General features: G+C 37.9%; 1 protein-coding gene across 1 annotated transcript in view; it reads left to right on the forward strand.

Moving 5' to 3' along the window:
• The window catches only part of ARHGAP15 (Rho GTPase activating protein 15), a 713,811-nt gene that overhangs the window by 480,278 nt on the left and 206,258 nt on the right, over window positions 1-27,275 (forward strand). The window contains exon 12 of the mRNA XM_023730171.1: window positions 3,391-3,468. Within this exon, the coding sequence (XP_023585939.1) occupies window positions 3,391-3,468 (78 nt within the window). The remainder of the gene's footprint in view (window positions 1-3,390; window positions 3,469-27,275) is intronic.

A 27,275-nucleotide genomic window follows, 5' to 3' on the forward strand; every position in this document is an offset into this window, starting at 1 on the left:
AATTTTAATATTTTTTAAAACTATAACAATTTTTTTTTAATTTCATAGGTACCAAATACTATCTAATGACTGGTCAATAAAGAAAATGTTGAGTATATTATACGTAAATTAATCTCTTAAAATTCTGGAAATATGTGTATAAACTGAAGACCAATTGGACCAGTACTAAAACCAGGAATCATGTATTAGAAAATTCTTAGTTAGAATGATTGTCACATTTGTGCTATCAAATGCACATTGTGCTTAAAGACAAACCAACTGGAGTACCCTTAGGTTAACAGAGCTGTTTTGTGCATGAGGAAGAAAGAATGCCTTTGATTTTTATAAATTTGTGTGTTTTAGACACTTTCACCCTAATTGGAGTCCAGCCTTATCCAGTTCCTTACAAATTCATAGTTCTCACGAAGTGGCAAACTCACGGTAATTCATTAGATAATTCTAGAACTACAAAACTCACACAAATTAATATATTTGATAATAGCTGTTCTGTATTTATATCATCTTGTGTTATTCCATAGTTTATTACATGGAAAAGTAAAACCCATAGTGAATGATTGTTCTGAATCATGTCATTTATACTGGTGTTATAAGCTATGTTATCCTGCCCTAAACTAATCTGTTGATGAATTACTTTGGACTACGGTGGAAATGTTCCTGATACAAAGTATAGAAAAGCATGGCTATGTAAAAAAACAAAGGAGCTCATTTCATATCAGGAAAAAACTTTGTAAACCTCTATTCTGTTATACTATAACGAGGATGTCTACCAATTCATTTACTACCATTGTGAATTGAAGTGATTAACCATGGTGCCCTACTACCTCCCTAGAAAAGCTGCCGAGATAGTGACCTCTGCATTGACTGGTAACCTCACTCAAGCCTCTCTGAGGGCCTGCGCACATCAAAGAATATACACTCATGACAGTAAAATTGTGTCATTAGTATTTGTTAGGGGCAATAGTAGTGTTTGAATAAGTAGCTCTCTTTTCATTCTCTTGTTTCTTCATCTTCTTGATATCTTGGTCATGGAAATAACTGAATGTTATAAATAACTTTGTGGTTGATTATCCAAGTCCACTGTCAGGAATAGTATGTTATTTTGAGGTATAGATGACTAGTTCTAAAATCGTATGAAACTAATTTTACTATTTTGTCAAGGATTTCTGATTCTTTTGTCCTCCATAATGGAGCACCCCATTACCTGTAATATACTAGAGGTTTTCAAACTAGTTACACATCTGGAATAAAATTTTCACCCTGTAGTTTCAAATAATCAGACTAATTCATGTTTTGCTATAGTAGGCACAGGAATAGGGGGAAAAAGTAGAATAAGAGTAGATGGGAGGGAAGAGAGTGAAGAGGGAGAGACAAGATAGAAGGAGGGAAGGAAAGAAAGGAAGGGAGAAAAGAGTTCACAAACCCCTTGGATTATTTTAGCTCTCAAAAAATGGGCAAGAATACACATATAGTTAGGAATCCTTTTATTTCCCCAGTTTAGTTGTGGCATTTCCTTGGGAACCAATCTTAGATATACTGTATAAGCCCATGTTACTTGTCTTAGTCGGAAGTCTCCAGAGAACCAGAACCAGTAAGATATATATAAAAAGAGAGAGCTTTGACTCATGTGACTGTGGGGGCTGAGAAGTCTAAAATCCAAAGGTCAAGCAACAAGCTGGAGAGTCTAGCAGTCTCGCGGCCAAAATCTGGCCAGGTGGTGGACTGGGAATTCCAGCAGGATGTCTATTCACAGCTTGAGGCAGAATCCTTTTCCCTCTAGAAACCTTAATTTTTGCTCTTAAGGCCTTTAACTGATTGGATGAGGTCTTCCCACATTATGGATGGTGTATAAGGGTAGTAGTAGCAGTAGTAGCATCAGAACTTGTCTAACTTCAGGGGAAATAATGAGCAGGATCAACCCAAAGCTGATTCCCATGAGGTGGAGGTCAGACATACCTCTGCCCTCCAATCTTTTTACCAATTCTGACACCAGCCTTCCCTCCTATGGTGCTGTCTACTTCTGGGTTCGATAATCCACCACAATGGCCACACAGAATTACAGACCATACCCACAGTTAAGTGGTTTATTAAGGAAGTAACAGGGTACAAATCGGAATCAGAATCAACGGGCTACAACTCAGGATCAGGTCAGGAAGCAAGTAGGCAAAGTCTCCCATCTTCAGTGCAGGACCTCTCTCAGCTCCTCTCAGCCATGCAGGCCTCCTCTAGTGCCCCCTCAGGACAGGCCTCCTCTCAGCCACCTCAAGACGGGCTTCCTCCCGACCTCCTCTGGACAGGCTCTTCTTGGCCCGCCTCAGGACAGGCTCCTCTTGGCCCTGCCATCTGTCTCCACCAACTCTGCTGCAGAGCCTCTTCCAGGCCTGGCTCCACTGACTCTGCCACTGGGCCCCTTCCAGACTTGTCACCACTGGTTCTGCCACTGGGCTCCTTCTGGGCTTCTCACTATCTTCAGTGTCACAGCCCTTGACTCGTGTTACACCTCCTCTTTAAGAAGGTTCCTTGCCTTCTTTGCCTCTCTGCTGCTTCTCTCTTTTCTCTTGCCTTTCTCCATTCTGCTTCTTCCTGCTTCCTGTCGTCCTGCTTCTTTCTGTCTCTGAAACCTCTATGGGGTTGGCTGCTTATATCTACAAACTCCTCATCAATTTCAAGGCATAACCCTACTACCAGGGTCAGTAACTTACCAATTCCCCTCTTGGTAGGCCACAGACACTTTATTTACATAGTAGGCTGTAGACACTTCATTTGCATCGTCTGTTGACCAATCCCTGTAAGATGCATACCAATCACAGGGCAGGCTGCAGCCCAGGGCCAGGCAAAAATTATCAATCCATTCTTTTTTACAGTTTACCCAAGAAATGTCAATCAACCTGGGCAAAAGTAACAAAGCCTCTGGGCAAAACTAGAAAACTAGGGCAAAGGTAGCTCGTCAGGGTTCAGGGGAAAAATCTCTCATGCTGTTTTTCCAAAGAACCAAGACAAAAGGCCACATAAAGGAACTTATTTCACCACAGAGGGTAATCTGTTTTATTTAATATCATCTGATCCACATGAAAATGCCTTCATAGCAACATCTAGACTAGTGTTTGACCAAACAACTAGCATGGTAGTCTAGTAAAGTTGACCCATAAAATTAACCATCACACTACCCATTGCTGTCCTGTGATTCAGCTAGACTCAAACTGGATGATGATTAACTATTGCTGACCTTCATGATTATTCTATTGGGATTACAATTTTTTCAATTGCTGAGTTTAGGACAGAGAAACGTGTTTGCAATTTACTACTCTCATCCTCCCATATTCATTAAGATATTTTTTCTTTTACCATCTCAGTTCTGATATAAGTTAATATAAAACATGTCCTTTTTTTCAGGCCTAGACGTTGATGGAATATATCGAGTTAGTGGCAATCTGGCAACAATACAGAAGTTAAGATTTATTGTCAACCAAGGTAAGTGATTTGTTCACTTCAGTCATTTTTCCAGTCGTTTCATCTCTAACAATATTTCAGACCCTGTGCTGTATGTACTGTGAATATATAACGATAAAAACTTTAAAGGAGGGAAAGAGAAAGTTGAAGAAATTAAAATATTATCACCAGAGAAATGAAAGATAACTGGTTTATCTGGAGATGAATGAAACAGAGAGAGGGACCAGCCAATCGTTTATGTGAAATCAATGAGTGGAACATGGCAAACTAAAAATGGGGATGAGAAGAATAAAAGAAAGACAAGTAACCCAGCTTCAAAAAATTGTTACTGAGATATAATAGGCACTTAATATTTGTTGATGAATGAATGGATAAATGAACGATGGAAAATGTAGGCGTCAAAGTCACAGACATAAAAAAACATATAATAGGTAAAGAAAAGAATTAAAAATGAGGAAATCTTGAAGAAGAACAAGAAGATTTAAACATCTTTTGTTGTCAGCTTCCATCAAGTCAACTCCCAACTCATGATGACCCCATGTACAACAGAACGAAATGCTGCTTCATCCTGCACCATCCCCGTGATCAGTGGCAGATTGGACCACTGTGATCCATAGAGTGGTCATTGGCTGATATTTCAGAAGTAGATCGCCAAATCTTTCTTCCTAGTCTATCTTAGTCTGAAACCTGTTCAGTATCATAAAAAACTAAACCAAACCCATTGCCGTCAAGTCAATTCCAACTCATAGTGACCCTATAGGACAGGGTAGAACTGCCCCACAGGGTTTCCAAGGCTATAAATCTTTACAGAAGCAGACTGCTACATCTTTCCCATATGGGATATCTGGTGGGTTCAAACTTCTGACCTTTCAGTTAGCAGCCAAGCCCTTAACCACTGCACACCAGGGCCCATCGTGACATGCGGTCAAACACTGCCAGATGAGTGGTAGCTACATGTAAGATGTATTGGCCAGGAATCAAACTCGAGTCTCTCAAATGGAAGGCAAGAATTCTAACACTGAACCATCAGTGTTCCTAAACATCTTAAGGTGGTGTTATAGAGAGCTCATGGGTTTTAGAATCAGACAAATGGGTAGAACCTAAACTCAATCTCCTCGTGTCATTGGAATCTTATTTAACCTTTCTGTGCCTCTGTTCCTTATCACTAAAAACAGGAAGGAAATGCATTGCTAACATTTGTGAGAATTAAATGAGATATATGTGGTATTTCTCTAGTACCATGTTGGACTTATGGTATTTATTCAATACATGTTAATTTTCCTTCCACTTAAAAACAATCAAAGGTTGCCTTCAGGAGAATTTATACAAACTTCTTATGGTCTGGCCTCCCATCTAACTTTTGGCTTGCTTCAGATCCTCTGAATTTCCTTCACAGTACCTTCTTAAACTCTACTCTCATGTTTACGTACTGTTATATTTCTTACTGCCTTTGATACTCTTTCCTTCTACTTTGAGAATAGCCTCCTGTGTTTTTCTTCCTAACCCTCATGCACAAACTTCTCAGCCTGGTAGATTTCTGCTCTTTCTTCAAGGCCCAAATTATAAGCAATTTCCTACAGGAAGCCTGCTACATTTCTCCAGGCAGAGATTCCTTTTCTGTGTTCCTATTAAACTGGGTAGTTAAATTTACAGTAGTATGTGCACATAGGACTGAATTTCATCTAACGTCTAGAATTTCATCTATTGTAAGACCCATTGATTTAATGCGTCTTTTGGAGGAAGAATAATTAAATCTACCCAGTAATTGTATTTCAGAAACACTAAAATTTGAAAGTTTTAGAATCAAAAAATAGGATACTGGTAGTGACATCTGTCTCTTCCACGATTCTATATACACCTCAAAAGCTAGGACTTGAATCATCCTTGTATCCTCCCCCATTACCCGGTACTAGCCCTGGGGCCTCCATACAGGGAGTTCTCAATTAACATTTGCTGAGTAATATGTGTGTGTATGTTTTCCAGGTATTAATACTGGGAAGCATTAAACTCTTCAGAAGTTCATCTTGGTTTGAACTTTTAAGTTATGACTCCATTACATTTACCCAGTCCCCACATGACACTATTTCTGAGAATCCCTATAACTGAGCAGCTCCATAGCTCTGCTTGTTCACTAATGCGTGCCTTTGTCTTTCAACAATTACTCTCTCTTCTGGGAAAAACACAAAACTAAACTTTACCTCATTTATTCATATCATTCCCATTTGATTGAAACAGAGTCCCCTCTCTGTGGGTAAAATTGGATAGAAGAGCCCCAGCCTCATTTTCATTCCTGTTTATAACCAGCTAAAATCATTCTTGTAATATATTTCGTGCTGAAACCGTATCCTGATTGAGATTCTAGACAGCTGGGCAACACATTTCTTCTACAAAAAGAAGTCTGACAACAGAAGCCATGCTAGAAACAAACACTGGTTGCATTTCCTGCCTGTAAAGAAATTATGCTCAGCAATTTAAAAAGGCAAAAAAAAAAAATCTGCAATGAAAATATGAAATCTGTCCATCTCGTCATTTCCAATCCAAACTTGAGCATCCTCTGAGGCTATGTAACTGCTCATGTTTCCATGAAAGTTGACAATGTAAAGCTGGACAGAGGCCTGAGTTGGTATCTGGTAGCACAGAATTGTCAGTAAACTGTCTCCCTGGTTTATAGCACCATCAGAATGGAACACACTCAACACAAATTATGCTACATTAGGACCTTTGATATTGGTGACTTTGCCCAAGTTGTGTTGTGTAGTTTTTTTTTTAATTAGATGTTAAAAGCGATACACATACCAGCCCCTCTCAAATTTTGGTAATTGGATTATCCTTTGAATGAATTCTCTGGACTAGACCCATAAACTCGTTGGTTACACTGTTCCTTCCCCTCCATGTATGCCCCAGTCCCTAACAGTACAGCTGACCTAGGAAAGAATCAATGCTATATATGGAGAGGATGAATATGTATGTTTGTGGCCTTGCCTGTGTGCATGTGTGTATGTGTTTGTGTATGTGTGTAATGAAATAAAATGACAATGAAAGTAATAATTCCTTGAAAAATATAAAGCAATAGGCAATACTTTTATTGTATTCTAAAATGGGATATCAATGATTTTGGCATATCCTCTCTGGATTAACACCTCTTATCTTTCCATGTTCACCTTGCACTTTGTTTCTTTTTCAGAAGGCTCTGAATATACATTTGTTAAATGAATAAAACCTACCCCCTATTAAACTAGACAAATGAAAACTGATTTTTGGAACTTTCAAGAACAGTTCAATTGCAATTTACATGTTTCACTAACTTTCTTTACTGCTGTAATCATCAGCAATTCTAAATACACCAGTTGAATGATTCAATTTGTTTTGGTTTTCTATTTGACTCACGAAATCAGTAGGAATCGGATACCCTTATTATACTTCCAGATCAGATGACATACAAGTTAAATTCATAGCAATCCTTTTTAAAAGTATGTCCTAATTGTAACTAGTAGCAATAATAATTTAATAATTAATTTAATTATTATAAAATTATTTTAACATTAACTAAAATTTTCATGATTTATTACTTTCCAGGCACCATACTAACTGCTTGACTTATATTATTTAATTTAATATTTTCTACCATCCTGCATTGGTTAAGAGCTACAGTGTGCTACGGCTGCTAATCAAAAAGGTCAGCAGTTCAAATCCACCAGCTGCTCCTTGGAAACCCTGTGGAGCAGTTCTACTCTGTCCTACAGGGTTGCTGTGAGTCAGAGTCGACTGGGTGGCAAGGGGTATGGGTTTTTGTTTTTGTTTTTAACCATGCCGTAGAATAGGTATTATTATTCCCATTTTAAAGATGAGGAAACTGAGGCTTAGAGAGTTTAATGTCCCAAGGTCATACAGCATATCAGTGGGGTGTTGTTGTTTTTAGTTTTCATCAAGTCAACCCCGATTCATGGTGACCTTGTGTATAATATAATGAAATGTTGCCTGATCCTGCACCATCTCCATGGTTGTCCCTATGTTTGAGTCCATTGTTGTAGCTATTGTGTCAATCCTTCTCATTAAAGGTTTCCCTCATTTTCACTGACCCTCTGCTTTACCAAACATGATGTCCTTTTCAAGTAAATGGTCTTTCCCGATGACATGTCCAAAGTAAGCGAGCTGAAGTCTCTTCATCCTCTCTTCTAAGGAGCATTCTGGTTTTATTTCTTCTGAAACTGATTTGTTCATTCTTCTGGCAGTCCATGGTGTATTTAGTATTCTTCACCAACACCGTAGTTTGAATGCATCAATTCTTCTTCTGTCTTCCATTTTGATTGTCCAGCTTTCACATGTATGTGAAGCAATTGAAAAGACCATCTTTTGCTGCATATTTGCCCAATAGAGTACATCATTTGATTTCTTGACTGCTGCTTCCATGGACATCAGTAAAGTAGCTGGGACTAACCCCAGGTCCCTCTGCCTCAGAGCCTATGCTGAAAACTCCAGTCATGATTCTGAATTTCCCATTCATTGATTGTTGATTATCTCCTGTAAAAGGGGAGATCTGTCTTTTCATGCTTCACACACTTGCTCTTGACTCTCTGTTTACACTTTGCTTCTCAGTATTGGTAAGCAGTAAGTGCTGCCTTAAGATTTTGGCTAAAACTGTTCAAGAAGAGAGATGGCTGGGAGCGTACCCAACATCACAGTTATGTAGAATCCTGCACTGCCATTCTCTGTAGGGCTTTATGAATTATGTTTGGACTAAGAAACTATCTTAACACAATATTATGTTGCAGCCTTCAGCAAAAGCATTGAGGCTTCTCAATGTACTGTGCCTGTTGGTTCATTAGTAAGCTATGCTCTGCCCCATTTGTTGATTGTGGTGACAGCTTTCAGTGACATTTTGCTGATGCAACTCTTCCACTCTATGAGGTCTTCCCCAAAGAATGCTAGTCCGTGACCTCCACCGTCAGCCTGTCATCAGCCTGTGACACTGCGCTGATGTTTCAGAATGATCTGTGACCTCCTGATGATTTCCTTGTATGAGGATGCTTTTGCAAAGGACAGACTTCAGCATGGAGAATGTTGCATAACTGTCTTGGAAAATGTTGACAGTGGGTCTTCAAGATCCCATCAAGCTGAATTCTCCCGCCTCCCCACATCAACACTGGTTTGAGCTGCCCGCCTAGACTTATTTCCCAAACTCCAAATTCAGTTAAGACTCTCTCTGGTATTACTTAAACATCCTCTTTCACCCATTAGAAGAGGGACAAGAAAGACTAGCATCCTTTTTGGAAAATGTCAGCTATGAAGCTTCCCAAGCCCATGGGCCAATAGGAGAACTATGAAGCCCTGCATGAAGAACTGACTGGGAATTTTCCAGACTGGTGTTTCTTAGTACACAGTGACAAATATTCCCTCTCACTGTTTTCCTGGACTAGAGGAAACTACTTTTTACTAGGATTTTAGACATGTTTTCTATATGTAGAAATAAAATTTAAAGGAAGAATCTTAGGCACACCCTCCTTTACTTTTTCACACTAAGAGGAACAAAATATATAAGTGCTATAAATCTACATGGCCAAGAATCTTAATCGAGTGTGTGAGTGTGTATATGGATGTGTGTGTGTGTGTATACATGCACATTTGTGTGTGTTGTTTTAAACTGAGGACAATTTTTTTTTCATTAATTTACAGTGTTGCATATCTGTATTCACCCAGATCTTATTGGCATAGTAATCCAAATTAGATATTGGCTTGAAGAGATGGGTTTGTTTATTTCCTTTGAACATACTAAGAATAAGCACCATTGAAAATAAACTATTAGACAAACAATTTTGTGTTACCAGCTATTCGTAAACGACTGGAGTATAGATTTGTACCTTAAAGCAAAGCAAAGCGTTAAGTTTAACAGCTACCCCTGTGCTGTTCATATTATTTGCAGCATCACAAATTGAATAAAAGAAGAAGAAAATGAGAAAGAATGTGAACGATTGGCAGTTTCATCATGAAATAAGCAATTGGATGAAACAGAAAAAGATCTGGAAAAGGATTTCAAAACTTCTAGTTCTCTTCTTGTAAAACAGCCCTTGTATTAAGCCCATTCATTTTTCCATTAAGTGAGTTTATATTGCCCTCTTACTATTTTTAAAACGAGGTTATTTCCTTAAGCTTACTTCATTCTCACCGCCAACTGCAGCAGCAACAAAACAAACTGTGTTATTTGCTTTATCCCATTCCACAGGACGATTTTTTGGTAAGTCAGATCATTGATACTGCACCTTTTTGGCTTCCATGTGACAAGATTATCTTTTAACAATGATTTATTTTTCCCATTAAAGCTGAAAAGATCACTTGATCGTAAAAGGGCCAGACTCTAACATTGTTCAGGGCTTTGGAAACTTTCTTAGACCTCATTTTTCAGCTACATTGAGTCAGGGAGTTCAAAGACTGTTGACAGCAAAACTTGTATTGCTCTGTAGCTGCTTAAGAAAATGTATTATCATTAGTAAATAGCGCTGAACACAAAGATCAAAGCAATAAATTCTTCACATTCACATAATTTATATAGTTACTCATTTTTACTTAATATTCTAATAGCAAGTTTATGATCCTTCTAGTCTCTAAATTACACAAATTCTGTCTGCTTATTTTAAAACAAAATTATATCATACATTTATTGTGCATTATATTTTATAAGTCCTTACTTGCCAAGAGACAAGGAGCTGACCTAACGCTGGTAAAAAAAATTAAAGGCAGAGATCATCCGCTGGGGAAAGAGCACCAGATAAGAATCAGAGGATTTGTCTCCTCATCTTGAGTTCGAGCTATTTTGAGTCTAATAGATACTGTTTTAACCCCTTTGAGTCTCAAATGTTTCATTTATAAAATGGGAGTAATAGCAAAAATGTAAGGACTTCAAAAACCCTGAATCCATCAAGTGATGATTAGTGTTAACTTTAATTAAGGTGACAAGTAGTTAGATGAAATCAGATCAATATTACTTAGTTCTCTTAGTAATAAGATGATAATAAATATTAATAATCAAATATGACTTTTGCCTTCCATGGGCTTGAATTTTCTTGCTAAAAGACTCTCTTTCCAGGAAGACAAACCAAATATAGGAAAACTTTGGAGACTTCTTGCTTTCCAATGGTTCGTCTCATTATTAGCCAAATTCCTAGAGGCTTCTGCATTTCTTGTGTCATCAAAAGGCTTTGGGGAGGTTCTAAATTGCAGAAGTTCATTGAAGAGGGTGAGTGAAGTCTACTGAAATTTTAGATCCTAAGTCAATTATGGCTTTTCCACATAACTTTGGTCAATGAGTCCAGAAATTAACTTAGAGTAACATAACTGTCAGTTCCCAAAGAAACCCCCTAGGATATGTATAAAAACTCATCATCATCATCATCATCACAAATCACTGTCATCACCATCAAAATTAATGAGTAGTTATTAAAAGTTTAGTGGGAAAGCACACCAAGCTTACTTCTGCTCTAGCTATGCTATACAACATTGCTTTGCAGCCCTGGCTGCATATCAGAGTTGCATGGTTGTCTATTGCTGTGTAATAATATTAACACAAAATTAGACACTTAAAGCAACACACATTATTTCACAGTTTTTTGGGGTCAAGAGTCTGGACAAAATTTGGCTGAATCTTCCACAAGGCTTTAATCAGTGTGTCATCCAGGACTGGGTTCTCACCTGGAGGCTTGACTGGGGCTAAGCCGGCTTCCAAGCTCACATGGGTGTGGGCAGGATTCAGTACTTGGAGGTTGTTGGACTGAAAGTCTAACTCTCTTAGTAATTGTTGGCTAAAGGCCACCCTCAGTTACTCGCTATGTGGGTCTTTCCATAGGCCAGCTCACAACATGTCAGCTTGCTTTCAAAGCATCAAGGGAGAGAAACTACTAGCAAGACACATGTCATAATCCTACATAACTTAATCATGGAGTGATATCCCATCAACTTTGCTGTATTCTCTAGGGGAAAGAATTACACAAGGCCTGATTATAAGGAGGTGGGGATAATTGGGGATCATCTTAGAATCTTTCTGCCATAAAAATTAAATGGTGGATCTTCTTAAAAATAAAGATTTTGGAGCCTACTCATAGAAACTTTAATGCAAAAAAATCTGGGATTGGAACTACAAGTAAGTATTTTAAAAGAAAAAGCTCCTCAGGTGAGTGGAGCATAGAGCCAAGTTTGGAAACCCCTGTCCAACATGCAGATAGTTTTTTCTTCTGGATATGTAGCGGAGGCATGACTTATCAAGACATAAGTCATCACTCCCTTGCTATCTGAGGTTTAAGTTTGACGGAAGCAGAAATAGAACATGAAACTTTTTCTGTTGTTGATTTTCTATTCTCTTTGACTTTTGGTTGGCTTAATAATGTTCATTAATCTTTATGAACTCTGAGTCATGATATGGGATATAACTTAAAAAATGCCATGTATATAGTATGTATGGTATTAGTGTGATTTAAATTACTGACATGGTTTTCCCAATTGTGATCCCTTCCCAATATTGTAGATTCTAGAATAAAGGAAAAGGAAAGATGTTTTACATCAGGATTTGCTTAAAAAATAATTTAAATTTTCACTAGTCAATAATATTGAAAATGTAAGAGAGTAATGTTGCTGATAATGATAGCTAGCAATTAATTGAGAGTCTACTGGTATGCAGAGCTATAAAAAAACAAAACAAAACCCATTGCTGTCGAATAAGGTTCCAACTCATAGCAACCCTATATGCAGAGCTATAGTTACCTGTAATTCTCCAAAAAAAATTGCAAGGTAGAGAAACATTGTCCTCCACATTTTTCACAAAAGAAACTGTGGTTCAGGAAGGTTATGGAACCTTCTAAGGCCAGAAAATGTAAGAAGCCATTTCAGATAGACTCTAAAGAATATATAGCCTAATTGCTGGATTCAGTTTGAACCATAGGAGAGAAGACAGAGACAGTGTCTTCTTTTTAACATCAAACAACCTAAAAACCCCTTAGTCTCCTTATAATACCATATTGTCCTGGGCTCCAGCCTGTTCCTGCTGGACCCTTTGATAAGAGAAAACCCCATTTAAAAAGATCTGTTTAAACAATAACCCCTCTAACAGCCTGTAAGTTCTTCAAGAGCAGGCAACTTGACTCTTTGTATCTCTAACATAGCAAACAAAGTCCATGATACTTTATATACACTAAATTAATATTTGTTACTAAAAATATTAATAATAAATAAATGAGAGAATGATGAACTTCTAATACAGACCAACACTATATCAAATGATCTCATTGGTAAATTAGGTTCCATTGTTTGAGTGTCTCAGCAAAGAAAATTCAAGCTGTGTATTATATTATGCTTTCCCCCCAAACTCCTATGAATTAGCTCTTGGTTTTAGATTGGATAAAAGAATCATGGGATAGAAGTTAAGAGTGAAGAATCCTATATCCTAATCCTCTGCCTGGAGAAGGCAAAGCTTAAGGAGAAATAAGTCACTTTTCTTCAAGTATAACAAAGTATGATATCAGTAATTGAACATGGTAGACACAATGTTGGGAGCCGTGACTTAACTTGGCTTGCCATCATGGCTCTCCAAAAGGTTGAGACTGACTGGTTAGAGAGGAAATGAGAATTGGATAAATAGCAATGAAACTGTATTGCTCTTGTTAACCCCTATGCCCCAAATTTTGAAAGTATGCCTTTTGTTTTTGTTTTTCACACAGGAAATCCCAGTTGCTGGTAATTACAGCTTCAGTGAGTCACATGTGTTTATATAGCACCTCTTTTCCAAGGCGCCCCATGTGCTTTAGAAACATTTCCTAACAAAAGTGTGCTATAGCAAGCAAGAAAGTGTTCTCATCACCTCAGAGCTGTTTCTGAAAATGAAAAGTTAACAAGTTCAGAGACAAGGAGGAATTTTTTCAGTTCCCAATGCACACCTTGTAGATAAGTGTCCAAAGTTGACAAATGTAGGGGCTGAAGCAAGATTCAAACTAAGGTCTGAATGTCTTAGAGTCACAAAGACTCCAGAACCTATTCTTTTTGATGCCCTCACTCTCATGTGATCACTGGAGAAAGGGATGACAGGTATCCCTGTCAGCTTTCTTCCTCCAGCAGTCCCAGACCATCAGGATTGATATGGAACTGTGAGGTGAGCTCCATAAAATGAGATTTTGGCTTCTATCTGATTGGTTTGCAGACTCTTCTAGAGCTCTTACTATGTATGTGCCATGCAATATGCAGATGGTGGAAATACAACAGTGAATCAAACATTTGATTCATATGGGAAGGGGAAGTGACATTCCCATTCATACAGAATCTACATTTGCATGGGCATTCTAGTCCACTAAGAATACTGGTGATTTAGTCAATGTTAATTAGTGAGAAAACACTAGACCTGCAAGTCCTACAGGTTCTACTCTCTTCCGAGCTCTCTGGCCTCACCATCTACCTCTCTCCCCAACTCTTGGTTCTCCAACCATCCTGACTTCCTTCTTTCCTCAGACACATCAAGCTCATTTTGCCTTTGCTCCTATTCACTTGAAATGAACTTTCTGCAGACCCTCACAAGACTTCTCCTTCCTGGTATTTGAGTGAAGTCCTCAGCAAAGAAATCCCTGACAAACACACTTGAAACATGCCTCCACCCTACCCACTCAATCACACTCCATCCCAGTATCATGTTTTCTTTTCTTCGGAGCACATATTACCTGAAATTACTTTTCTTCTTTATTTATTACTCTACATTCTAGTATCTATGTGAGCAGAACCTCGCCTGGCATATAGTAGCCTTCAAATAAATATTTGTTCAATCAACAACAAAAATTTGTTGAATTAATGAATAAAGTTGGTAGATGGTTAAGTCCCTGACCAAAAGGCAACCTTTAGTTTTTAGGACCAAAACCTAGACCCAGAAAAAAAACAAAGCACCCAAAAAGAATATCCTAAGAATTTGAAAGAGTCAGTGTCCATCCAGTTCAGAGATACATTACTTGTTCCTAACCCCAACTTCTAAACTCCACCTGAGCTCACAATCTGACTATCCAACGCGGACTTCATAGGAAAGAAAGACTTGGTAAAATGAGAAGGTAACTGTCGAGCTCAAGGATCAGAATCAACTTGGTCCCTTAGACCAAAAAAACTGCTTAAGGAATGTATGACTCCCAAATCTGGGTGGTACTAAGACCATATTCAAGGCTGTCCCATGCTTATGTGAATTTTTATAGTATAATCTCTCTCCGTGACTTTGTTTGTTGCCAAGGCCCTACTAGCCCCCAGTCTCACTGCACCTCCTCTTCAGTCTGCCAAAGGACACCTCTTATTCAAATTACAAGTAACTGTCCTGGTCTTAAGGAGCCCTAGTCTCACAGTGGTTAAGCGCTCAGCTGCTAACCAAAAGATGGGCAGTTCAAACCCACCAGCCATTCCACAGGAGAAAGATGTGGCAGTCTGCTTCCGTAAAGATTACGGCCTTAGAAACTCCATGGGACAATTCTACTCTGTCCTATAGGGTTGCTATGTGTTGGAATCGACTTGATGGCAACAGGTTTATGGGTCCTGGTCTTGCCATAAGTCAAATAAAGTAATGTACACTGCAAATCATATGAAAAGAATCAGGAAAAGAGGAAAATTAGTTGATGGGTATAAAATAAGGCTGAAACTTTAATTTGCCTAAGGAAGACTTCAGATGGGGATTTAGGCATTCTGAAATATTTGTTGAACACCTTTTATGAGCTAGGCTCTGTTTGAGGTATTGGGGAGAACCTGGATGAATGAGACTCTGGTGCAGTGTTCATTTTGGTGTAAGAAGGTAGATAATAAACAAACACACAGATGATTAACGATAGTGTCAAGAGTTATAATCAACATAGTGATGGTAAAGAGAATACCTGATGGGGATGGAGGCAGGGGCCTTCCTTAGATTGCCTGGTCCAGGAAGATCTCTTTGAGGAGGAGACATTTGAGTAGTGACCCAACCTAATAGAAAGGAGGGAGCCACACAAAGATGCAGTGGGAGAGCTGAGCAGGCAGAGGGAAACATGTCCCAGGGCATGAAGCTTGTATGAGATCAGGTCACAGAGGCCAAAGGGGTGGGCGAAGCCAGGCCAGGTAGGTCTTGCCAGTCAAGATAAGAAGTTTATCTTCTACTCTAAGTTCAATGGACAGTCACTGGAGTGGGGGGAAAGAGGGAAGTTAAGTCGGAAATGATCTGATCTTATTTATGTTTAAAAAAAAAAATCATTCTGACTGCTGTGAGAAGAATTATTAGGGCAAGAGTAGAACAGGGAACCAGTTAGGAGACTTTTACAGTAGTTCAGGCAGGACATAATGGTAGCTAATGTATATAAGATAAACTCTATATTGGAGTCCTTGGGTGGTGTAAAGGTAAAGGTGTTCTACTGCTAACTAAAAGATAGGTGGTTTGAGTCCACCCAGAGGTACCTGGGGAGAAAGGCTTGGCTATATACTTCTGAAAAGTCAGCCACTGAAAACCCTATGCAGCACAGTTCAACTCTGGCACACATGGGATTGCCATGAATCAGAATCAACTAGACAGTAACTGTTCTGTAAACTCCATATTCCAATTTGTCTCATCTTTGAAGAGCCTTCTAAACTATTTTCTTTAAGAAATATGGTGCAATAAGAACACTGGCCCAGGAGTTAGAAAACCTGGAGTCAGTTTCCATATCAACTCTTACTAGGTGTGCCAAGTCATACAACCTCCCCAGGGCAATTTTCTTATCTTTAAAGCAAGAATGTCTCTTCTCTTTAGATAAGTCAATCACATGAAATAATGAACATATTACACTATAAAATGCCACACTATATAGAAATGGAAGTTATATCTAAATTTGCCCCTCAGAAGTATTTTAATGGAGACATCAATTATAATACAGTGAACCCTGTGAGAGCCAGAACTCAGTGGGACTGCCTTGTTTTTCCGGTTCTCTCAAATTTTCCGCCTTTGACAGTATACAGTCACCACTTTTCTTTCTCTATTTAGTGGAAAATATTTGATTTTCCTTCTCTGACAGGTTTCCAGCTTACACAGGTTCCAGCTTCAGGTTTTACTGTATACAACTACTCCTCACTTACTGACATGGTTAGGTTCCAAAGACCATGTCCTTATGCAAAAATTGGTGTTATGCAAAAGTAGAGGATGACCACATCAGATCACAAAATGGAGGATGACTACATCAGTACATAACTGCCAAATTACATTATTACATAACTGTCAAAGTACATCATTGTATAACTGCCAAATCACTAAGAATCATGGCCAGCCAAGGTAACACAAAACCTTAACCATCACAGCCAGTGTTACTCTCGCCTCATAACTTTGCGTTCGTTACTTGCAGACATACGTCTGTTAATGTGCAAAATAGTTGGATAGTAAATTTTTTACTGCTGTCATAAATGAGAAATTTCAGATAATAAGACAGTCTATAAATTGAGGAGTGGGTGTAACCAGGTATGTGTTTTTTAAAAGGAAAGAATATTTGATAAAGAAAGGAGTTGTCTCATGCCCTTGGATTATATGAATGCCACTCAAATTTTCCAGGGATCACTCCAACCCACAGGAATATTTCTTTCTTTTAAATCCCGTTCTATACTTACAGTTTCAACTACTCTTCACAATAATATCATATTGTGTATATTGTTAGCATCAATTATATGTACTTACCTTATCTCCTCAATACATTGCTTCTTCCTAAGGGCAGAGCTCATGTCTTTTAAGTCTGTCTGTCCTACTTCACCTAGAAGAGTATGTTGCACTTGATAGAATCTCTACATTTTATTTATCATTAGCTCCAGAATTGGACCGTTAAACAAAAAAAAGATGAGGCATTTTGCACATGATGGCGATCATTCTCTAAATGGACTCTTCTGTTACATATTGGTTATCTGTACTCCAGAAACAATGGTAAGAAATAGATAAAATATTAACACTAGGTGCTAGGTGATTTTATTTTCCTCTTTTTATGAAACTGTTTCCTAAATTTCCTACAATTAACACATATTTATTTTGAAATAAGAAAGAAAATATATGTTTTGTTTTAAAAGAGTTAGGTAAATCATCTTTAAAAGAATGTTTATTCCTCAGAACATGCCAAGAGAATGTCAGCATTGGAGTTCTCCAAAGCACTTTTCAGTGTTGTCTCACTAGATTTCTATAACTATGCTATCCACTTTATAGTTGAATAAACGTCTCAATGAATTTAAATAAGTCGCTAAGAGTTGCATTCATTCTTTCAGTTAATATTTCGAGACAGGATTATATATCACATTGTGATCTAGAAACAAGCTGGATTTAAAACCCAGATTTTTGAATGCCTGGATTATACCTTGGTGGAGCTGAGGGTAATCGGAGCGTCCACTGATTTACCCAATATAATGTCCAGGAGAGTCATGAAAAGCCCGTTGGAATAATTTTGGTTAAATAGCAGCAGGGATTGGTGGCATCTGTCTTTCTTGCTGTTTCACCATCTCTTCATCTTTCAGATTTCTCCAGATTGTTTGTCTTTATGTGGTCTCCCCTCTCCCTGCTACATTTTTCCTGAGCAAATAAGTGTCCCTGCTCTCCCTCCTTGTTAATTCACTCCCTTCACGTTCTGACAACCAGTAAGGAGCTCACTTACCTTTTCCCCTATCCCTATTCAGGATATGGAAAATCAACATACCAGTCAGCTCAAGCGGCTGACAGTGCATAATTCTATTATCATTTTGATAGGTCCTAGTGGAACAGTAGATCAGCCTTTCAGAGCATGAAACACACCATCGTTAGTTTTACTGACTGGTAAACCTACCTCCTTGAGACAAATCTCCTTATTCCTGGAATAAATTTCAACCATAATTAGAGTCCCTTCCACTGTGTCCCCATAACATTTTGCACCTGTGGTCTTTATTCCACACCATATCTTTCTCGCTCACCAGATTGTGAGATACTGGAGAGAGATACACTTAGCAGTTACCTCTGAATTCCATTATGTCCATCAGGTTCCATGCATATTGTAGGTCCTCAATAAAGTTGTGCCTGCCAAGAGAGAACAAACAAACCAAATCCATTGCCATTGAGTTGATTCCAACTCATAACGACCCTATAGGAGAGAATAGAACTGCCCCATAGGATTTCCAAGGAGCTGCTGGTGGATTCAAACTGTTGACCTTTTGGTTAGCAGCCATAGCTCTTAAACACTGAACCACCAGGGCTCCTTGTGCCTGCCAGATCCTCTTATTTCTGCATGCCACATTTTCACCAAGGAGAACTATATGCCTCGCATCAACATTACACTTCTTCCCCAGGTCTACCTGGCTTGAACCCAGGGTTGATCATCAACCAAAGCTAGAGTGGTCAAGTGTGCCTCCAGAGGCTTCAGGTCACCCTAACCCCTCCTTCCGACTCCTCCAAGACTTTGAGACTTAATGAGCCCATTTCCTCCATTCTCATACCCAATGCACCAAACCTTCTTCTCCATTCCGTCTCTGCCCTTTCCCTTTTCCTTACTCTTTGCCCAACTTTATGATCCCTATCCCTCAAAAGTCTGCTCAGACTTTCCAAGGTTATAACAACCTGTTCATCCGGGTATACTAGTTCGTGCTCTCCACTACTCCTGGGAAGCACAATGTAAGGGGCCTCAGATAATCAGGCCAATAGGGACTTACAGGTTCTACGTGAGGTGTTTTCAACAGGTAGTGTTGACTCACCTCAAATTGCACCACTTAGACAACTATAAAGCCAGCCTTACCTGGAATTTTTTTTCCTGACTCAAGAAAATGTTGTATCTCTTACATGTTTATTCTTTTTACTGAATTAATATAGCCCTCCTGACTCCTCAGTCCAGGTATAATTTCTGAAATCACCCGTGATCACCCTTCCTGCTAATCTAGTTACCTCAGAATCCCTCCAAATTAAAAATAAAAAAGATAAAATACAACCAAAACACAAAAGTCCATTAGAGACCCATTTAAAGCACTTTAAAATTGGTGAAAGATACTACCTAGAGAAATCCAAATCTCTAAGGCCAACTACAAAATGGAAATTCATAAAGGGAAAAAATATATACTTTTAGGTATCTTTATGTCTATTTCTTGATTTATACCACCTTGGGTGTTTATGAAAGAAACAATATTCAGATACTTTTCACTTCTTTAGGCTAAGAAAAGGAAATGCTAACTGTACAATACAGCCTCATGACTTAAAAGCCTGTAACTCGTATTGATGGACTTTTAAAATACTAATTTTAATGCTTCCCCAAAAGAAAGACACCTTAAAGCCAAACCTCACATTTCTTATCTACTAAAGGCAATGTGTTTGCATCCCTTGCAAAAAAAAAAAAAAAATGATTGAAATAAAGGTTTTTAAATGGTTGAAAGTTTCAAGGACTTCTCTTGTTCGCAGTTATTCTTCTAAAGAAAAGAAATTTATAAAATTACATCCCGTAATGATCCCTCTGCTTGAAAATGGAAATAACTCCAAAATATGTTTCACTGTAGGAAAATCAAAAATAACACGGAAACTACAAATATGTTAGCCAACTGAGAATATTTATTAACTAAATAATTTAATAATAAAGAAAATGCCTACTTGATTGTTACAGAGTAAAAATTACAATAAAACTGTCTTGATCAGTGCTTTGCAGAAGCGCCATTACTGTCTGTGCAGTTGTTTAACAAGGATTTAATTGGAAAGATAAGTGAATGCACATTTAAAAGTATTGTTAATTTGCTTTATAATCACCCCATCCTTCACAGTATTGACAGCACAAGGCACAAACCCCTTTCTGTTTTACAAGTATTATTTTCCATATGTGCACAATAAATTCTCAAGCAGTAATTGGAAATTTTATGGGTTCCAAGATACCTAGTGTAGTGGGTTTAGAGGTGCACTCTTCCTTCATAAGAGGTAACCTAGTTTTAGTTGTTGGAAATGAGTGATATAATCTTTGATGTATATGTTTTCGCCCATCCACTGCAGATCATAATCATATTTTGTCCATTTCTAGGAAAAAGTTGACTCTCTTCTATTTTATGTCTAATAAAATCACGATTGAGAGGAGAAAAAAAATAGCCTGGATGTATTTTCAGTCTGTGACTGTTTATATTATTTTCTTGAAAATGTGCATATGTAGTGAAGGTTCTAACCAAGATTGGTTTCTAGACTACATGGTCTTACCAAAACACCTGTGTCTGTACCTGAGCCTTTTAAAGGAGACAAGAAAAGGGGCAAAGAACATCTTATACAGCCACACATTGACACACTTACTTACATACCTCTTACAGTCTGGAAAAATCTAGCCAAAAATGTAATCAGTATTGTTTTCAGAACACTGGGAGCCTAATGCCTCAGGCTTCTAAGAAGTGAAAACCTTAGTTAACCAAGTTTCCAGTGCCTGAAGTCTAGAGACCATATTTATTTTTGAAAGAGTCTGAAGCTGCTGTGGAAGCAGACTGCTTGTTTAGTCCAATGGAGAGAGAGTACTAGAATGCATTATTATTTATTTGTGGATTCTGAAGGAGCCACATTCACCAAGTTTTGTTTCAAAAGAGGAAAATGTAAGCATGGGCTTGAGTATGGTGAACTATAACTGAACTCCTTTCAAAGGCAAGAGTTGCTCAGATTTTCTGTTGCCTCTCTATAAGGACGCTGTGAGTCGGAATCAACTCAACAGCAAGAAGTTTGGGTTTTTGTTTTGTTTTTTTTAGGTCTCTGTAGATAAAGGCTGCCCCCACTCGTGGTAGCCCATGAGAGGAAAGTGTCTCATGTCTGTAACACTAAAACCATAAAAAAGATATGGAGAACATGCTAACATCCCCCTCAGCCATGCCCCTAGCCTGCTAGAATTGGTAGAAATGTCTTTAAATTTGATTAACTGTAGATGATTTTTTTTTTCTATAGACAGCAAGCACTTCCGCTATGAAAGTTTAGAAATTCTTTTGAGGAAAATTTCAGTAGAATCTTATTCAATATGCATCCCTTTGCCTTCTTGATAAAACATATTACCTCATATATTGTCTTGGGAAAATTAATGTTTCCTTCAGTTTTGCTATGCTTTGAAAATTCAAAACCTCTTACATTTATATTAGCTTTTTATGCTTACAGAGTAAAATATATATTGAGTTTCACGTGTCTAGAGATTTGCCAATCATTGCAAATATCCAACCATTAATAACCAGTCACCATTTGACCTTTCTTCTTCTTATGTATTTATTTATTTTCTGTATGTATATGGAGTCCCTGCGTGGCTCAGTCAGTTTAGTTCTCTGCTACTAACCAAAAGGTTGTCAGTTTGAATCCACCCAGAGGTGCCTCGGAAGAAAGGCTTGATGATCTACTTCCAAAAGATCACAGCCATTGAAAATCCTGTGGAGCACAGTTATACTCTGAAACACACGGGGTCACCATGAGTCAGAGTCAACTCCATGACAACTTTATATATATATATACGTATTTCTCTGAGAAAGTTCAGAGCTGATAAGGCTTTCACCCTGCCTATATGTGTACATAGTTGTGTGCCGTGAAAACCATGCACAGACACACACATATGTGTATACTTTAAAGATTATTTTTTTTTCTTTTCCAAAATCCTCCATCAGAGGCATGAATTTAAAAACTGAGGCAAAGGGTGAAAAATTTCCATGGGACCAAGACGTTTAAATGCCACGTTTCAACGAAACAAAGCTGATACCGGTGCAATAATGAAATGTCCAACTGTCCTTTAATTAACTCAAATGAGGAAAATGTAATGTTTTGATGAGAGAGCCAGGACTGCGAGAGTGATAATGGGAAGACTGTCTGTTTCTGTGCCTTCCTGCGTATGACAGAGCCATGGGGTGCAGGAAAGAGATGAAGCCGTTTATGCTCCAGTAGGGGGAGCTTTCTTTTCCCTGCTGTAGGAACAGCATGGTGCGTGTGTTTAAACATGCTATCCTAAAATGCAGACTTTTCATTTTCATTTTGCAAGTGGGAAATTTCACTATGTGATGGGCACATTACTCTTCTTAGCGACACATTTTGTACAAACTCATTTGGGAAAGAATAGGAAATTTAGAATACTGCCTTCATATTTCTTCTGGAAATGTTAGCCTGAATCCATTATTTCCAAACCTGATGAGGATTACAGTTCATTTGTATTTCACAGCAACCCATATTGTATTCTGTTTTGTGAAGTAAATAAGAGATGATACCGTTCTAATAGTGCCTGTGTTTTGCTTTCCATATGAATAGTCCTATTCTAGGGGCAAGGGAGAAAGAAAAGGAAACGGGGATGGAGCACTCGATTTAGCCTTCTCTAGATGGAATGTGTTATTCTGACAAAGAAGTGTCCTAAATTATTTTATAAATAATCTAAACTGGAGGAGGTAGGATATAAACTCACTTAGGTCACTGAATATATCCATATTCAATGACATTATAAAAAGCACTGTTCAGTAACACCCAAATCTATCTCTCTTGTTTAACTGCATTTAAATTACTCGTGGACTGACCTGATGTGACAGCAGTGTAGGTGGATGCTTATGTGGCACTGAAGGGAATTCTTTACAAAATAATTTCCCACCATCATGTCACTGTGCTTGAAATGCCACAAATAGAAAATCAATTCATCTAGCTAAGGCAGGAAAGGAGGGGTTTCAATTTTTATACTAAATACAGTTGATTGTTAGTAGCTGATTAGAAGGTTGTGTTAAGAAGGATACTGAAGCATTGTTCTACACAAGAGTTCTGTGATCCATTAGTGATGTATGGAATGGTCATGTAAAAGAAGAGCTTCAATATGCATGCCACATACTTTCTGCTTCTGGGTTAAGTAGTTGCATTCATAAAGTTTGACTCTTAGAATGCAAATACCACACAAGGCTTACACATTAAGGTACTATCATTAACACAAATCTGTTTATTGGGCAGGATAGCACACAACCCAGCATATCTCCAAGGAAATTATAGCAAAGGACAGATAATTTGGGGAGAGTTACAAGAGGGGAGAAGTATCTGATAAAAGAATGGGGAACTCAGGAGAAGTCCTTGGAAGCTTAAGGGCAAAAAAGCCTGGACTCTAACAGTGAGTTAAATGAAAAAGCCACATTTTACTGAATTAACTATTTACTGGGGTTAATCCTGATTTTACCCACTAACTAAATTCCTACCTTGGCATAAGTCACAACCAGACTATTTTGATTGACTCTTGTTCATTATACAAACTGTATATTGGGTTGATTGCCATTGGAATGCCAAGAAGTCCAAACCAGTCTCCCCTAGAAGAGGTGTCCCAGCCCACTGAATGACCAAAGCTGATGAATATCACCATCTTTCTGTCTATAAATGTATCATCTAGCTATGGAAAGAACCATCTCTCCAGTTATGAGAATAAAAGTAAGTCATCTGAAATACAGAAAAACTAAAATGATATGTCTAGCCACAATCTTCCCCTTTACCTTCACTTAGATTGGACTCCAGTTGATAATATTTATTTTCAGTAAGACAAATTTTAAGCCAGTCCTGGAAAAGCAGATGAAACCCACAGTCTGGTCTAGATCTCAATATTCAAATTAAGTCACCAACTGACTATGAACGAGCTATCAGGCTATTCCTTATATCAGCTAAAATATAGTACCCTTCATCTGGACCTATAATGAAATATTGTCATTTATTGACAAATTTAGTCTTTAAATATATGAGAACACAGCAGCTGAAAAACTCAGCACCATTAGTGAAGCAAAACAATAAATAAAGTGTACTATTGAATTGGGACTTTTGATTTCAAAGGACAGAAAACCATCCAAATTCACTTAAAAGAATTTTTTTTTTGTCTGTTTGTTTGACTGGAAAATTCAGGAGATAATCCAGCTTTAAGTATTACTTAATTCTGGGGCTTAACCAGCATGATCAGGACCTAGTCACTTGTTATTTCTCAGCCTTGCTTTCTTCCATGTTAGCTGGTTCTCAAGCCGCACTCGGTGGTATAATGGCTATAGCAGCTGTGGGTCTGCATACTCCTTGCTTCGGGTTCATCAAGAATCTCTTTTCTCAACAAGCCTGCCTATTATTGTCCAAAACTGTGTCATGAGCCAATCCCTGAATCAACCACTGTGGCTAAGAGAATGGAAAGGGCTGATTGACTTAGTCCAAGGTAGCACACTCCATATTTGGAGGAAGAGGCAAAGTCCCTACCAGGGCACATGCACTAGGATGGGGGAGGGGGATGCTCCCAGAGAAAACTTGGAGCACTGTGCCTAGAAGTAAGATGCTCTCTACAATGAGTAAGTTACAGTTAAGAGAGTGAGTGCCAGACCACGGAGATCAGTATGTTGAGGAAATGTCAATCAGCACTCAAGCAATTCTCTTACTTTCAGGCAGTCCTTAAATATCCTTAAACCTCTGTACGTGAATTGATTTCACAAGGTGTTTTTTTTTTTTTTATTTTTTTTAAATGCAGAAATTGTTTTAGAGGATGATGTACACAAACTTTGCTGTAATTCATTGTTGCAGGAAAGGGTAATTATGTCCAAGTTAAGTTAGTTAGCTTGCTCAGGCACAAGCAGGGGCTCTTATGTGTCCTGGAAAGTCCACTCATATATAATCTTGAACATTTTTTAGAATCAAAACACATTTTTTCAAGGTCTTTTAGACTACCAACATTGAAAAGAAAAAATGGAATGGAATGGAAAGGAAAAGAAAACTAGCCTTAAAGGCAAGCACATGATGACATATAAGCATTGATGTACCAAGATACATAATTATAACATAGAGTATGAAACAGGAGAGACTTAACCTTGGACAAGCAAAGGTAGCTATTAAGAGAGTTAGAATGATGTAGAACTATGTACAGGAAACCAGGCTAAGGCGTGATAAAAAATACAGTCCAGACAAGGGCCTGACAGAGTAGTCTACAGATCTTTTGTGACTCAAGGCTTAGAAATCCTCAGTGACTCTCTAGACAAAGGAAAAGCCCTTTTTGGGTTGATGTTTTTAGTTGTCGTTAGTTGCATCTATACAGAAGAAGACACCTTCATACAAGAAGAGAAAACTGTTTTTGTTGTATCAGGGACATAGGACAAAGTATTGAAATGTAATGCAAATAATTGTAAACTGATGTATCCGGCAGTTTAAAAATTGAATAAATAATTTAGCTTTTACACATGGGCAACCTTTACTTAAAAAACTACAGATTGGAACTCTTCTGTTTGAATCTATTTTATTTTGTTAATAGATGAACTAATATGATAGGCATTTAATTGTATAATGTATTATTAGCCATTTTCTTTGGCATACCATTATCTTTAAATAGTATTAATATTTAACATTTCATAATACACACTGCAAAGTTCTTATTTTTTTTCCAGCCAAACAGAAAATGTGCATTGATAGTAAATTTCTTTAAAGTGGGTTTTAAGATGCTCAGTATGCAAAACCTGTTCCATTTATACTGTTTGATCAGAAATACTCAAAATGACACAGCATAATAAGGCAAATACTATAAGATGACAAGGATGCCAAAACTGTATTATGATTTTGTATTCAAATACACTGTATTGCATAATTAGGCATAATTATATAATTCAAATATTTAAGAGAGCATTTAAAATGTGATAGGAGGCATCTAAGTACATTGACTTCTCAGGGATGACTAAATCAGGGAGTGTAGAGTTGCAATTAATATTTGTTATTGAATGGTAAACTAATTCAAGGACAAAGTTGCTAGAAGAAGACTTGTAGCTGAGTCACAAACATAGGCACTATGTCTTGGCATATCTGAATCTGTTTGAATTTGGTCTACAGCAGTTTCCTCTCTTTGAGAAAACACTATCAATATTAAGTTAGCTGAGTTAGAATACAGTGCTGCTGGTCTAAGTGTGGATCAGTTTGCTTTCTGTATTCCATAAACACAAACTGTGCCCTAATGTAGACCAGCCTTCTCAAAAATTTGTGTCCATGATCATGAGGGTAACTGAGCCAGAAAGAATAAACGGAGCAACATACATCCATCCCCATTTCCAGAAAGGCTGCGGAAAGGATATGCACCATATAGAGCAAATCAGCCAGATCTTTGAGGGTAGGAAGGCTAGCGCTGGTAAAGCAACCTCTTAAATAGAGGATGAAGCTTGGTTTCTTGTTAATAAATGTTCAGGAGGTGTATACTTTTAAGGGAGCAAGAATTAAGGTTCTGAGCTTTTCCCAGCCCTCCCCATTGGAGTGCTGGAAAAACATTTGTTATTATTAAGAAGGAACACTGAAGTTAGGGAGGAACTTTTTATTTCTAATCATGCCTACATTTTCAGCAATCTGAACATAGGGCCAGGAGAACAGGCTTACGGCATATTCTAAAATTAAAGGAGAATTCTCACACAATTTTTTTTTTACTTCATGTTTATTTAGTGGTGTCTTAATCAGGGGGCCAAAGATAGGTGAAAAGGAGTTGCCCCAATTCAGATTAGTCATTATGTCAGTCTTTTGGAGGTTTACATCATTGCAATTAAATAGGAAATAAAAATATATATATGTAGAGTATCTTCACTAAAGGTTTTCTGTATCTGTTAGTACCAAAGCCAGATAAATTCCTTCAGAGTTCATCATGTTCTCCAGAAGCTGACCACATCTGATTATTTTCACCCTACACCCAACATGAACCCCATGTTCTTGCAGAAGAGTGTAATTATTACAAGGAGAAAATGCTATGTCTATTTCTACCTCTCTGACTTGCTTGTACCAACAGATTCCATTTAGTTCTGGGTCTCTTCCTTCCGGAGCTTCGCCTGCTTAACTCATTTTTCAAAACTCAAGTCACATTCCGAATTCTTTGGGTAAATTCAGCTCGTCTCCTTACTCTTCTTTCTGTTATATATATTTTTTAATT

This window comes from Trichechus manatus, unplaced genomic scaffold, assembly GCF_000243295.1.
Source record: "Trichechus manatus latirostris isolate Lorelei unplaced genomic scaffold, TriManLat1.0 scaffold00033, whole genome shotgun sequence".
Classification (NCBI taxonomy): Eukaryota; Metazoa; Chordata; class Mammalia; order Sirenia; family Trichechidae; genus Trichechus; species Trichechus manatus.